This window comes from Cololabis saira, chromosome 8 (genome assembly GCF_033807715.1).
Source record: "Cololabis saira isolate AMF1-May2022 chromosome 8, fColSai1.1, whole genome shotgun sequence".
In the NCBI taxonomy this organism is placed as follows: Eukaryota; Metazoa; Chordata; class Actinopteri; order Beloniformes; family Belonidae; genus Cololabis; species Cololabis saira.
The window spans coordinates 47157742-47174019 of NC_084594.1; the positions used below are offsets into that span (position 1 = coordinate 47157742).

General features: G+C 46.3%; 1 protein-coding gene across 1 annotated transcript in view; it reads left to right on the plus strand.

Annotated features, from left to right (window-relative positions):
• LOC133449054 (integrin alpha-5-like) overlaps positions 1–16278 on the plus strand; it is a 100245-nt gene that overhangs the window by 10052 nt on the left and 73915 nt on the right. The window contains exon 2 of the mRNA XM_061728164.1: positions 14238–14362. Within this exon, the coding sequence (XP_061584148.1) occupies positions 14238–14362 (125 nt within the window). The remainder of the gene's footprint in view (positions 1–14237; positions 14363–16278) is intronic.

Below are 16278 nucleotides of genomic sequence, written 5' to 3' on the forward strand. Positions count from 1 at the left end.
GGACCGCCGAGGAGGAGGAGGAGTAAGTGAGTGTGTGAGTGAGTGAAAGAGAGAGTGAGTGAGTGAGTGAGATAGTAAGTGTGTGAGTAGGTGAGTGAATGAGTAAGTGACTGTGTCTCTACGAGTAAACCTGCACTCTGAGAACGAAGAGCTCTGTTAGGAACATAAGGCACTATCAGGTCTTGCAAATATCCCAGAGCTAGGCCGTTTTGGGCTTTATATGCAAGTAATACAATTTTAATTGGATTCTGAATTTTACAGGTAGCCAATGGAGCGACGCTAACACTGGAGAGACGTGGTCTCTCCTGCTGATTCCTGTCAGTACTCGTGCTGCTGCATTTTGGATCAGCTGGAGCCTATTCAGCAAATTACTTGGACATCCTGCTAACAACACATTACAGTAATCTAGTCTAGAAGATACAAATGTATGAACTAGTTTTTCTGCATCACTCTGCGGGGGGATGTTCCTAATCTTTGCAATATTACGGAGATGGAAAAATGCTATTTTACAAACCTGATTAATATAAGGTTTAAACAACAAATCCTGATTTGAAAATAACACCAAGGTTTCTCACAGTTGCACTGGAAGCCATCGCAACACCATCTAATCCCTTCCTAACGTGTTCAGGAACAAAAATAATAACCTTTGTTTTATCGGAATTTAGAAGCAAAAAATGTGCGGACGTCCAGTCCTTGATGTCCCTAAGACATGCCTGAAGTTTAACTAACAGTTCTGTTTCATCTGGCTTCATAGAGAAATAAAGCTGCGTATCATCAGCATAACAATCAAATCAAATCAGCGCTGAATAGAAAACGGTTTTGTTTCAACATGCGGATAACTGAATTATACCAGGGAGTTAAGCTCCTATGGTTAGAGACCCTCTTTCTCAAAGAAGCAACTGCATCTAAAGCTGAATGCAGAAAATCTGCAGTGTTACAAAAGAGGATATCAACATCTGCAGAGGTAGAACCTAGGTGTTGCCCAAATGATCCTAGGAGCTATGTTGTCTGGGGCATTACGCCCCTGGTAGGGTCTCCCATGGCAAACAGGTCCTAGGTGACGGGCCAGACTAAGAGCAGTTCAAAAGCTAATCATGAAAAAGAAGAAATCAGGGACCGTTACGTCACCTGGATTGGTGTTACCGTGACCCCTCCCTGGAGCCAAGCCTGGAGTTGGGGCTCGAAGGCGAGCGCCTGGTGGCCGGGTCTTTGCTCATGGGACCCTGTCGGGCTCAGCCCGAAACGGCGACGTGGGCCCGCCTTCCCGTAGGCCCACCACCTGCAGGAAGGTCCATGAAAGGCTGGTGCCATGTGGGCTGGGTAGCAGTCGTGGTGGGGTGCCTCTTCGACCCAATCCCTGGACCAAAACCCTTGCAGTAGAGACATGGAATGTCACCTCGCTGGGGGGGGGGGAGCCGGAGCTTGTGCGTGAGGTTGAGAGATATCCTCTCGCAGAGTGATGCAGAAAAACTAGTTCATGCGTTTGTATCTTCTAGACTAGATTACTGTAATGTGTTGTTAGCAGGATGTCCAAGTAATTTGCTGAATAGGCTCCAGCTGATCCAAAATGCAGCAGCACGAGTACTGACAGGAATTAGCAGGAGAGACCACGTCTCTCCAGTGTTAGCGTCGCTCCATTGGTTACCCGTAAAATTCAGAATCCAGTTTAAAATTCTATTACTTGCGTATAAAGCCCAAAACGGCTTAGCTCCGCATTATTTGCAAGACCTGATAGTGCCTTATTTTCCTGTCAGAGCTCTCCGTTCTCAGAGTGCAGGTTTACTCGTAGTTCCTAGAGTATCTAAATGTAGATTTGGAGGGCGGGCGTTCTGCTATCAGGCACCACTACTATGGAACCAACTTCCAATCTGGGTTAAGGAGGCTGACACCACCTCCACCTTTAAAACTAAACTTAAAACATTTCTGTTTAGTAAAGCCTATAGTTAGTGTTTAGTAAACCTCTAGCTGGTGTTGGTAAATCTCTAGGTAGTGTAAACTTTAGTGTGTCAGAGTCGCTCCTGTAGTTTCTTGTGCTGGCCCCCCCTTCTCCTCCCTTTTCTCTCTTTTGTCCATGTTGCAGCATCCTTTGCCGGACACCGGAACCTGCAGGTGGTCGTGGGTGGCTTGTAGCTTGCATTACGGAGCACAAGTCTTTCCCTGACCCTGCACCCCAAACTGGGACTTGCTGATTGGGCCGGAGCTTCGGGAGCTGCATGCTGGCCTGCGGTCCCCACCCCTGGTCATCCCGTTGCTGGCCCCCCCTTCTCCTCCCTTTTCTCTCTTTTGTCCTGCAGGTGGTTGTGGGTGGCTTGTAGCTTGCATTACGGAGCACAAGTCTTTCCCTGACCCTGCACCCCAAACTGGGACTTGCTGATTGGGCCGGAGCTTCGGGAGCTGCGTGCTGGCCTGCGGTCCCCACCCCTGGTCATCCCGTTGCTGGCCCCCCCTTCTCCTCCCTTTTCTCTCTTTTGTCCTGCAGGTGGTCGTGGGTGGCTTGTAGCTTGCATTACGGAGCACAAGTCTTTCCCTGACCCTGCACCCCAACCTGGGACTTGCTGATTGGGCCGGAGCTTCGGGAGCTGCGTGCTGGCCTGCGGTCCCCACCCCTGGTCATCCCGTTGCTGCTTCCACCTGCCTGCTGTGCTGTTGCCGTCCCTGACCCACCAGTCTGGCCCTCGGCAGGAGGGTCCCCCCTTATGAGCCTGGTCCTGCTCAAGGTTTCTTCCCTCCTAAAGGGGAGTTTTTCCTTGCCACTGTTTGGCTTAAGGTTTTTCTCCCACTAGGGGAGTTTTTACCTGCCATTGTTTATGTAATAACTGCTCGGGGGTCATGTTCTGGGTATGGGTCTCTGTAAAGCGTCTAGAGACAACTCTGTTGTATTAGACGCTATATAAATAAAATTGAATTGAATTGAATTGAATTGAAAAGAGATACCGGCTAGAGATAGTCGGGCTCACCTCCACCACATAACTTGGGCTCTGGAACCAGCTCCTTGAAAGGGGCTGGACCCTCCACTACTCTGGAGTTGCCCAGGGTGAGAGGCGGCGGGCTGGTGTGGGCTTGGTTATAGCCCCCCAGCTCAGTCGCCATGTGTTGGAGTTCACCCCGGTGAACGAGAGGGTCGCTTCCCTGCGCCTCCGGGTCGGTAAAAGGTCTCTCACTGTTGTTTGTGCCTACGGGCCGAACAGCAGTGCGGAGTACCCGGCCTTCTTGGAGTCCCAGGAAGGAGTACTTGATGGTGCTCCAACTGGGGACTCCATTGTTCTACTGGGGGACTTCAACGCTCACGTGGGCAATGACAGTGATACCTGGAGAGGCGTGATTGGGTGGAACGGCCTCCCCTATCTGAGTGGTGCTTTGTTATTGGACTTCTGTGCCAGTCACAGTTTATCGTTAACCAACACGATGTTCGAGCATAAGGGTGTCCATCAGTGCACGTGGCACCAGGACACCCTAGGCCGGAGGTCCATGATCGATTTTGTTGTTGTTCCATCTGATCTTTGGCAGTATGTCTTGGACACTTGGGTAAAGAAAGGGGCTGAGCTGTCAACTGATCACCACCTGGTGGTGAGTTGGATACGCTGGCGGAAGTTGGACAGACCAGGCAGACCCAAACGTATTGTAAGGGTCTGTTGGGAACGTCTGGCCGAGCCCTCTGTTAGGGACATCTTCAACTCCCACCTCCGGGAGAGCTTCTCTCAGATCCCGGGGGAGGCGGGGGACATCGAGTCCGAGTGGACCAAGTTCTCTGCCTCCATTGTCGACGCGGCAGTTCAAAGTTGTGGACACAAAGTCTCTGGAGCCTGTCGTGGCAGCAACCCCAGAACCCGGTGGTGGACACCAGAAATAAGGGATGTCGGGCCCAGGTGTCTCACCATGTTAGCCTGTGAGACACCTGACGCAGTAGATACAAGCAGGCCAAGCAAGCCGCAGCTCGGGCAGTCCTGGAGGCAAAAACTGGAGTCTGGGAGGAATTTGGTGAGGCCATGGAGGAAGACCTTCGGTCACCCCCAAAGAAATTCTGGCAGACCATTTGGCGCCTCAGAAGGGGGAAGCAGTACTCTGCCAACACCGTTTACGGTGCAGGTGGGGAACTGTTGACCTTGACTGGGGACATCGTCAGACGGTGGAAGACATGCCTTCCATTGATGAAGCAGAGAGTGTGGACTCTGCAATGTGCTCGTCCATCACCCAAGCCGCGGTCACTGAGGTGGTTCTTAAGCTCCTCAGTGGCACCGGGGGTGGATGAGATTCGCCCTGAGTACCTCAAGTCTCTGGATGTCGTAGGGCTGTCTTAGTTGACGCACCTCTGCGACATTGCATGGAGGAAGGAGACAGTCCTGCTGGAGTGGCAAACCGGGGTGGTGGTCCCTCTGTTTAAAACGGGGGACCGGAGAGTGTGTTCCAACTATAGGGGGATCACACTTCTCAGTCTCCTCAGGAAAGTCTATGCCAGGGTACTGGAGAGGAGAATATGGCCGATAGTAGAACCTCGGATTCAAGAGGAACAATGCAGTTTTCGTCCCGGTCGTGGAACACTGGACCAGCTCTATACCCTCTGCAGGGTGCTTGAGGGTTCACGGTAATTTGCCCAACCAGTCCACATGTGCTTTGTAGATCTGGAGAAGGCATTTGACCGTGTCCCTCGTGCCATCCTGTGGGGGGTCAGTGAGTATGAAGTCACTGGTTTCATCAAGCTGGGACCTTCAGCTTGTGCTGGGGCAGTTCAAAGCTGGGTGCAATGCGGTGGGGATGAGAATCAGCACCTCGAAAACCGAGGCCATGGTTTTCCACCGGGAAAGGGTGGCGTGCCTTCTCCGGGTGGGTGGAGAAGTCCTGCCTCAGGTGGAGGAGTTCAAGTATCTTGGGGTTTTGTTCACGAGTGAGGGAAAGATGGAGCTTGAGATTGACAGATGGATTGGTACAGCATCCCGCAGTTATGTGGTCGATGTACCGGACCGTCGTGGTGAAGAAAGAGCTGAGTCGAAAGGCAAAGCTCTCGATGTACCGGTCAATCTACGCTCCTACCCTCACCTATGGTCATGAACTTTGAGTAATGACTGAAAGAACAAGATAAAAGATACAAGCGGCCAAGATGAGTTTCCTCCGCAGGGTGGCTGGACGCTCCCTTAGAGATGAGTTTCCTCCGCAGGGTGGCTGGACGCTCCCTTAGAGATAGGGTGAGGAGTTCGGTCACCCGGGAGGGAGCTCGGAGTCGAGCCGCTGCTCCTTCACATTGAGAGGAGTCAGCTGAGGTGGCTTGGGCATCTGTAGCGGATCCTCCTGGACGTCTCCCTAGGGAGGTGTTCCAGGCATGTCCCACCAGGAGGAGACCCCGGGGGAAGACCCAGGACATGCTGGAGAGACTATGTCTCTCGGCTTGCCTGGGAACGTCTCGGACTGCTGCGTCTGCTGCCCCCGCGACCCGGCAATGGATAAGCGATAGAAATTGAATGGATGAAACATCCATATGAATGTTAAAGTCACTCACTATGATGACTTTATCTGTTCTGATCAATAAACGAGATAGGAAATCTGAAAACTCAGACAGAATTTCTAGATAAGCACCAGCAGGGAGCTGGTACACTACCACTAATAAAACTGGCTTCTCTGATTTCCAGCTCGGGACTTTTAGACTATGCATGAGGCTTTGGAATGTATTAAATCATTTAGGTACAGATTTTGTTCGAAGACTGGAGTTATAGATCGCCGCTACTCCTCCGCCTCTGCCCGTGCTTTGAGGAATATGATGATTAAAGTAGCCGGGCGAAGTCGATTCATTTAAACTAACATACTCTTCCTCCTGTACCTACGTTTCTGTTAAACAGAAAATATCACTCCACACAAGCCTCCTGATGTCAGACACACACACCAACAACTCAGGCCCCTATTCAAGATAAACATGCTTCTACACTTTGTTTCTCTTCCATATCATTGTTTGACCGATTGTACTAGTAACTGTTAATTATAAAGTTTAAAATATTTACAAATCATCGTATTATTGTTTTTAATTTACAATAAATACAATATGCTTCATGTCTTTTTGAACGCCCATGAATTATTTGATAATTAATAATTTAACAATTCCCTTCAGGAAATAATGAAAGGGAGTTATAATAGGCTTCATGGGCGTTCATAAATCTTTCAGTGAAAATAACATGCTGTAATTTGGACGTTGCCATGCCTTGAGTCACTTCCCTGCTTGCAGATGTTCTGCTCAGTATGACTTTAAGGAAAGGAATCCATTTTCCGGGTCTTAACACATGAATCCATTGTCCCACTGATAAACATTATATTGTTAAGGAGGCTTTCGTTGGGTCATCAATTTTTGTCAGTAGTTCGTTTAACTTACTCAGGGCAGAGATTGCAGGAGGTGGAGGCTGATTATTAATACAAATACCTATTCACTGAAAACCTGCACATTGGTCAAGTCAGTGGCTTTTGAGTGACTGAAAAATATCCTTCAATGTGGAAGTATTGTGGAGTTTCAGAAGACTGACTGTTTCTGTCTTTGTCATCAGTCACAAGTGTCTTTTGTCTGTGTGAAACCTGTTCACCTTTGTTTTATCAGAATTTAGAGACAAAACATTTCTGGACATCCAGTCCTTGATGTCGCTAAGACATGGATGAAGTTTAACTAACGGTTCTGTTTCATCCGGCTTCATAGTATCCTCAGCATAGCATTGAAAGTGTATGCCGTGATTCTGGATTATTCTTCCCAATGGCTGCATGTGTAAACTGAACAAGATTGGCCCTAGCACTGAACCCTGCGGAACACCATAACAGACCCTCCTGGGAAGCTGCTCTGTACCTGGGAGTAACAGTCCTGGGAAGCTGCTCTGTACCTGGGAGTAACAGTCCTGGGAAGCTGCTCTGTACCTGGGAGTAACAGTCCTGGGAAGCTGCTCTGTGCCTGGGAGTAAACTTGGGAGTAGCTTCTGCTCTGATTTCTCAGGCGGCCGTTTCCACATCAGTGTTTCCTCTACATTCATTCAGCAGTGGCGGCCCGCCACTGCTAAATCATAGCCACAACGCCTAAAAAAATTGTGTTATTATAATTTTTTTTTTTTTTTTGTCGCAAATGCACCATCGCCGCATCTCTCCACCTTCACAGCACAGCCTGTGTGATGATGAGCGCAACGGTGGGGGGAGGGGAGGGAGGGAGTGGGGTGTTTGGGGGATCCTATTGGAGTTAATTACTTGCGAGAGCACGGCCTTGAAAGTGACATCACGTCAGGCACCAGGTCAGAGCTGGGTCAGAGTCAGAGTCACCGTAAGAAATAAAGGCAGCGAATTACCGGAGAAAAGGTAGACTTATTAGCCAACTCCAGGGGCGGACTGGCCATCTGTGTGATCTGGAGAATCACAGAACGGCCGGTACTCCAGGACGGCCGGTGGCCGGCCACAGTGTTAGGGCTCGGCCAGGCGGGGCTTTATAAATATATGGGCTTTATAAATTTATCAAATATATGAGCTCGGAGTCGGCGTGGCGAGGAGCTGCGTGGCGGACAGTGAGTCGCACTGTGAAGCCTGATTTATGGTTCCGCGTTAAATCGACGCAGAGCCTACGCTGTAGGTTACGCAGCGACGCGCAACGTACGGCGCGCGTCTCCGCGCCGTGTTGAAAATAACATATAAGTGAATAAACCTGCAGGGGTCTTTCTGTGTGGAGTTTGCATGTTCTCCCCGTGCTGGCGTGGGTTTCCTCCGGGTACTCCGGCTTCCTCCCACAGTCCAAAAACATGCCTGTCCTGTCCTGTCCCTTAGATTAGAATCCGTCGGGGCGCAGCAGCGGATCTCCGAACCACAGCTTCCCATTCCTCTCTATCTTCAGCTTTCCGTAAGGTGTCGCTCAGCTCAAGTCCCGTCCATTCCTTGATGTTATCTTCCCAGCGTTTCTTCTGCCTCCCTCTCCTTCTGCCCCCATTTACGGTACCCTGCATGATGGTCTTGGCAAGGCCAGATGAGCGAGTAGTGTGCCCATACCATCTCAGTTTCCGTTGTCGGACGACGGTCAGAAGGTCAATATGTGGTCCAATGGCATTTTCAATTCTTCCTCTCACTTCCTCATTTGTTATATGATCTTTATATGAGATACCAAGTAGTCTTCTATAGCACCTCATTTCCATGGCTCTGATTCTTCTTTCAGTATCAGCATTTAGTGTCCATGACTCACAGGCATAGAGAAAAATTGACATGACCAAGGAACGTAGCAGTCTGATCTTAGAGCTAATAGCAATGTTCTTATTGTTCCAGATGTATTTAAGTTTGGTCAGAGCGGCTGTAGTCTGGGCTATTCTGGACAGTATTTCAGGCTTTAATCCTTCGTCGGAGATTATTGAGCCTAGATATTTGAATTTTGTGACACTTTCAAGTATTTGACCGTTGACCTTTATTTCTTTCTTCGATGACTCTTTGCTGTTGGTCATAATCTTGGTTTTCTCAGCGCTAATATCCATGCCAAAGTTGGTCGAGGCTTTGTCCAGTTGTTCCACCAAGCTAGCCAGTTCACATTCATTTCCAGCTAGTCCATCGATGTCGTCGGCAAACCGCAGATTGGTGATAGGCCTGCCACCAATGCTAACTGTTCCGAAGTGGTCCTCCAGAGCATCGTTCATAATTCTTTCGAGGAAGATATTGAAGAGGGTTGGGGAGAGTAGACATCCTTGTCGCACCCCGACTGTTGTTCTAAACCAGTCTCCGATATTGTTGTTAAAAAGGACTGCACATGTTGCCTTGTTGTACAAGTTCTCTATGACCTTGATTAAGTTGCTGTTGATATTATACTTCCTCATGGTTGACCAGAGGGCCTCATGCCAGACTCTGTCAAATGCCCAACATGCATAGTAGGTTAATTGATGATTCTAAATTGCCCGTAGGTGTGAGTGTGAGTGTGCATGGTTTATGTGTATATGTGTCCCTGTGATGGACTGGTGACCTGTCCAGGGTGTAACTCCTTCCTATCACCTGAAAATAGCTGGGATAGGCTCCAGCAGACCCCCGTGACCCCGCAAGGGATAAAAGCGGGTATAGATAATGGATGGATGGATGGATGGATGGATGGATGGATGGATGGATGAATAAACCTTTATTTTCACTAAACTCACTGTTTGGATATCCAGATATCTTTTTTTTTAGGTGAACATCTGGTTTTCAATTTTGTTACATTTCATATGTTTCATATGCTTTTCACGTTTTTTCTTTTCTTTTCACAAACAGACGAACAGCAAATATATACCTGTCAGCCTGTTAAGATTTATTACCACAACATTAAAATATGGAAATAATAATAATATACAGTAGTGCATTCTCTGCTTGGTGACAAGGAGCTGGCGCTCTCGCTCAACCGGCAACAGCGAACAAGCTGTCTAGACCGACACTCGGTGTCTCATCTGGACCGGTTACTCTTACACACTGTGCACGTGTGGTGTGTGTTCATACAAGAGTAAAGCGACTGGTGTGAGAGGAGAAGAAGCAGCAGGACCAGCAGGACACCGCCTGTGGAATTAAAACCCCTCTTTTAGAAGATTGTTTAAGACACCAATTAAAGGGGCAGGCCAGGATGTCAGCAAGCACACAGCAGACATCCACACAGGCAGGTGGATGATCAGAGGGAGGGACTGCAGGTCAGCACGCAGCTCCCGAAGCTCTGGCCTGCAAACATGCACAAAAGAGAAAAAAGGGGGCCAGCACAAGAAACTACAGGGACGATGGACAAAAATGATAGATGAGATACTTATAATAAATAAAAATGGAAAAGGAGAAGAGAAGAAGGTTAAGAGGCACCGCCCAGCGGATCATGTCGGTGCCCCCTGCAGCATAGGCCTATAGCAGCATATCTACCACCAAGCTATATTTGAGACTAACTATTATAGTCTTGTTCTAGAGCTGCAGCTATGACTACTGACTCTAACTCACTAGAGTTTACACTAACTAGAGGTTTACTAACCAGCTAGAAAATTGAATCTCAATATAATGCTAGTATTAATATGTTGCAGAACTACACAGTCATATAATTCAGGCAACAGCTCAAAAAAACAGTTTTAATAACACTAACCCAAATCAATATCGGAATCGAATCGGATCAAATCTTGATAATCTATTCTGAATCTTAAGAATCGGAATGGAATCGATTATGGACATTTGAATGGATCCCCAGCCCTGTTCCCTTGCAGTCCTCAGTTGTAAATGATATCTGAAGTTGTAGTGGCCACTCACGGGCAGGACTCTGTTTAGTTTCAGTAGGTTAGAATTCACAAGAATCTAGCCGTTATTAATGATGACGATGTGTTTTCTGTTAGTGTTCTGTTAGCGTTGGTAACGGTCGGTTAAAAAACGAGAGACTGGAATAAACAACACAAGTTTTTTCTTCGTCCACAAAAAGCGTTTCTCTGCTCTTTTGTTCCCAAACTCCTACAAAGTCTGTCTTTACAGATATCACAGTGAACCTGGAGTCCAGCCTTTCACCACCTCCATTTCAGCTTTTTTCATTTCTGACTAGTGGGGCTTTTCTCTGCGGAGATTTCCTCTTACCAAAGACAACTTTAACCTTAGTGGGAGCAATGGAACCAATCACGTGTGACATTTTAGAGAGGAAGTTATCTAGTGCATCATTTACTGAGTCAAAGGAAAGAGTGAAAGGGGAAGTATAGACCCGGTTAAAGGTTTCAATTTGTCCTTAAAAAAGCATTTTTTTTCATGACTTCTCTTTTGATACTTGAGTGGGTGGAAAAGACACAGACCACCACTTTTCCCACTGAAATACTCACTGGGGTTTGATAATAATAAAAAAAAAAAAGAGCTACAAACGGAGTGACATCAAGTCAAGTAACTTTACTAAACTCTAAAATCTGGAGAAAAGGTCAAAACCTACTAGCAGGGATTTCTAAAAATACTGCTACTATAAAATAGCTGCAAATTACTTTTAAATGCTCTCCACAAAACTCACAGAACTCACATAAGACATGCAGAGACTTACAAGCCCTAATAAACACAACCGCATGATGATGGAGCTAGTTTGGTTTGCTTGTTGGCCTCGGTGGTCACACTGCCATGTCCTGGTTACAGTATGATCAAATGAATAGTTCAACATTTGGAAAAATCACATATTTGTGTTCTTCTGGAGATAGATTATGTTGATGGTTGTTTTTTCATCTGCTACATTAATCTGTCACAGCTAGAAGCTGTTGATGATTCCGTTGTTTCCAGAGTTGGTAGTAACGAGTTACATTTACTCCGTTACATTTACTTGAGTACGTTTTGGGAAATGTTGTACTTTTAGGAGTAGTTTTGAATCACTATACTTTTTACTTTTACTTGAGTAGATTTGTGAAGAAGAAACTGTTATTCTTACTCCGCTACATTAGGCTACATTGAAAGAAAAGTACAAAGGCTTGAAATTTTGTTCTACTTGTGCTTAATTAATTTTTTTATTCTGTTAATTTGTTATTTATTTTATTATTTATTAAAGTACTTGAATTTACCTTAAGATTATTTTAATTTAAAGGAGCATGAGGCTCCTTTTAGGAAATGAGACTCTCTAGCGCCACCCTTCACCACGACGGCCGTCGGGGGTACTGCAGCCAACAGTGAAGCCGGCACGGGAGAACGGGGAGAACGTGCATGCAGCGTCATGTGACGTCACATCCGCAGCCCAGCGCGGGAAATTCGGCCCCCGAATTGCAGCACATTTTGCAGCACACAGCCTGTTCAAGGCAACGGAGAGATACAGAGGGCTCATTCTTTTGGATTTGGAACGCTTCATCTGACATTATTACTAGAAAACTTAAAACGTATACAAATTTTTTTCATAAATCCTGCCTCAATCCTGCCTCAAGCTCCTTTAAGCAATTTTTCATTTTTCACTCACTCACTCATCTTCTCCCGCTTTATCCGTTACCGGGTCGCGGGGGCAGCAGCCTCAGCAGGGATGCCCAGACTTCCCTCACCCCAGACACTTCCTCCAGCTCTTCCGGGGGGAGTCCGAGGCGTTCCCAGGCCAGCCGAGAGACATAGTCTCTCCAGTGTGTCCTGGGTCTTCCCCGGGGTCTCCTCCCGGTGGGACATGCCTGGAACACCTCCCTACGGAGGTGTCCAGGAGGCATCCGGTACAGATGCCCAAGCCACCTCAGCTGACTCCTCTCAATGTGGAGGAGTAGCGGCTCGACTCCGAGCTCCTCCCGGGTGACTGAACTCCTCACCCTATCTCTAAGGGAGCGTCCAGCCACCCTGCGGAGGAAACTCATCTCGGCCGCTTGTATCCGCGATCTTGTCCTTTCGGTCACTACCCAAAGTTCATGACCATAGGTGAGGGTAGGGGCATAGATTGACCGGTAAATCGAGAGCTTCGCCTTTCGACTCAGCTCCCTCTTCACCACGACGGTCCAGTACATCGACCGCATTACTGCGGACGCTGCACCGATCTGCCTGTCACTCTCACGCTCCATTGTTCCCTCACTCGTGAACAAGATCCCGAGATACTTGAACTCCTCCACCTGAGGCAGGACTTCTCCACCCACCCGGAGAAGGTATGCCACCCTTTCCCGATGGAGAACCATGGCCTCGGTCTTGGAGGTGCTGATTCTCATCCCTGCCGCGTCGCACTCGGCCGCAAACCGCCCCAGCACATGCTGGAGGTCCCGGTCTGATGAAGCCAACAGGACAACATCATCTGCAAAAAGCAGAGATGAAATCCTGAGGTTCCCAAACCGGATCCCCTCCGGCCCCTGGCTGCGCCTAGAAATCCTGTCCATAAAAATTATGAACAGGACCGGTGAAAAAGGGCAGCCCTGCCGGAGTCCAACATGCACCGGGAACAAGTCTGACTTACTGCCGGCAATGCGAACCAGACTCCTGCTTCGATCATACAGAGACCGGACAGCCCTTAATAGAGGGCCCCGGACTGCATACTCACTCAGCACCCCCCACAGAATGGCACGAGGGACACGGTCAAATGCCTTCTCCAGATCCACAAAACACATGTAGACTGGTTGGGCAAATTCCCATGAACCCTCGAGCACCCTGCAGAGGGTATAGAGCTGGTCCAGTGTTCCACGACCGGGACGAAAACCGCATTGTTCCTCCTGAATCCGCGGTTCAACTATCGGCCGTAATCTCCTCTCCAGTACCCTGGCGTAGACTTTCCCGGGGAGGCTGAGAAGTGTGATCCCCCTGTAGTTGGAACACACTCTCCGGCCCCCCTTTTTAAACAGAGGGACCACCACCCCGGTTTGCCACCCCAGCGGTACTGTCCCCTTCCTCCATGCAATGTCGCAGAGGCGTGTCAGCCAAGACAGCCCTACGACATCCAGAGACTTGAGGTACTCAGGGCGAATCTCATCCACCCCCGGTGCCCGGCCACTGAGGAGCTTACGAACCACCTCGGTGACCTCGGCTTGGGTGATGGATGAGCACGTCTCCGAGCCCCAACCCTCTGCTTCCTCAGTGGAAGGCATGTCAGTCGGGTTAAGGAGATCCTCAAAGTATTCCTTCCACCGTCCGACAATGTCCCCAGTCGAGGTCAACAGCTCCCCACCAGCACCATAAACGGTGCCGGCAGAGTACTGCTTCCCCCTTCTGAGGCGCCGAACGGTCCTCCAGAATTTCCTCGAGGCCGACCGAAAGTCCTCCTCCAATTTTTCATTTTTTATTATTATTATTATATTATTATTTATTATATTATTTTAATTTATTTTATTGATTTAATTTTCCTGAAGATGATTATTTTGTACTTTTGTCTGTTTGAATGGTTGTGTTAAAAAAATAAATCAGACGTTACTCAACAGTTACTCTGTACTTGAGTAGTTTTTTCACCAAGTACTTTTTTACTTTTACTCAAGTAATTATTTGGATGACTACTTTTTACTTCTACTTGAGTCATATTATTCTGAAGTAACAGTACTTTTACTTGAGTACAATTTTGGCTACTCTACCATCTCTGATTGTTTCTTAGTTGTTTTGTCAAGTCCCGGAGTCTTTATGCCACGCTTAGATTCAACATCGTAGTAGTAATAGCTCACATCAAACTTAGTGTTGAAACTTGTTTTTGTTTTTTAAATGCATACCTTAAGGAAAAGCTGGTCTTGGTCATGAATTTAAGAAATGACTGTCACTCTTTTCAAATCCTTGCGAGGAAAGTTTAGTTGTGCATGGCTTAAGTTCAAAATAAGTTTAACTTGGTGAAATCTTTGTTGTGTACAACACCTCATTAAGATTGTGTTTACGTTTCTTCCGTCTAGTATCAGTATTCTGATCGGAGCTCCGAGAGCCGACAGCGGCCAGCCTGACGTCGCTGCAGGAGGAGCCGTGTACTTGTGTCCCTGGAGCCAGAGCAACTGCAGCATCATCAACTTTGACCAGCAAGGTACAAGGGCATGTTACAGCTCAACTCACACTGGTGGATTTCTTCTTGTATAATACAAGAAGAAATCCACCAGCCGAGTGGCTTGGGAAAATAAATTACAAAAAAAAAAGTATTTAATTGAAGTGTATTTTATTTGTATTTGTTCTTTAATATTTTAGTTCTAAATTGGAAGATTATTGTGATCTTGACATATTAGAATAAATATATTTTATTGTTTTTCGTCGCAACAGTAGTGAATACAAAACAAAACAATAATAAATAATTGCAAATAAGAAAACAAAGAAACCCTAAAATATAAATAAAAACATGCATCCATCATAATTAACATGCTCAAAAAGGAGTAGGAAGAAGTAAACTCTATTTCATTATAATCAAAATTAATTACATTTCTTATACAAAAAAAACAAAAGATACAGGACTGTCTCAGAAAATTAGAATATTGTGATAAAGTTCTTTATTTTCTGTAATGCAATTAAAAAAACAAAAATGTCATACATTCTGGATTCATTACAAATCAACTGAAATATTGCAAGCCTTTTATCATTTTGATATTGCTGATTATGGTTTACAGTTTAAGATTAACATTCCCAGAATATTCAAATTTTTTGAGATAGGATATTTGAGTTTTCTTATATATGTATATATATATATATATATATATATATATATATATATATATATATATATATATATATATATATATATATATATATATATATATATACACACACACACATAAATAAATTGTGTAAAAAAAACAAAAGAACACAGTAGGAGCAGGGCGATTGCTCCCAGAGAATAAACAGCACTTTCCCCAATGCCGCTGTTAAGTAGTGAAGACAGTCTACGTAGTAAAGGCTTTTCTGACTAACAGCCATAAAAGTGTCGGAGAGACGTCTCAGGTTCTTCCCAGCGAGGCCCGTCTGCGTGTGACCCTGAGGTCAGACGTGTGGCTGCTGTCTGCTGCAGGGGCCTCCGCTTTGATCCAAACTACCGTTTTACGTCTCTCCTCAGCTCTAATGTCTAAGGTTGAGGGTTTCCATCTCACCTCCCATGGCTGAGCTCTCCGTTTCGGGGCATGGACAATGAGGCCCCGTTTACACGTAGCAAAAACCGTGGCGTTTTCATGTGTTTTGACCGTTCCTTTACACCAAAACGAAGCTCAAAGTCTCCAAAAACCATCATTTCTGAAAACTCCAGCCAAAGTGGAGATTTTCAAAAACTCCGTCTTCACGTTTGCTTGTAAACGGAGAGAAACGGACATTTAGGCTTCAGAACGTCACATTATGAGACAGAAATTATTTCTAGTTAAAATGTTTCATTTTTAGTAAAAAAAATCTCATTACACTTAAAACAAGACTCATCACTGGAAAAAAAGTGAAAATTTACTTGAAACAGGTGAAAATTGTCAAATAAGTTATTTATCTAGTGATGACTCTTGTTTTAAGTGTAATGAGATCTTTTGAGTAAAAATGAGACTTTTTAACTAGAAATAAGACAAATATTCCTGGTATTTTACCTATTTTATATTCTAACGTCACACTTAAAAGTAACTCCACTTCTCTGTCACTCCAAACGAAAGACTCATCTTGGAAGTAACTGGAAGTTACTCGTGTCATTTGTTGATGTTTTTTTCCAGGATTCTGATTGGCTAGCATGACTTTATCTTCTCGTTACACTGCCCCCTGTAGGTTTGGCTGCTCATAGCACCTTAACAGATATTTATGCAGGTTCCTGGAAATGATGGTATTTTTCAAAACGTAGAGGGGGAAATATCGTTTTTTGTAAATACCCGGCTATGTGGAAACGTGGCCTGAGTGTTTGGATTTTCTGCTGCACTTAGGCCACGTGCTGCGAGCACTCTTGGATCAGTGCAGAGTCATAATGGGGGCACAGACCCCAGAGGACATGTCCCC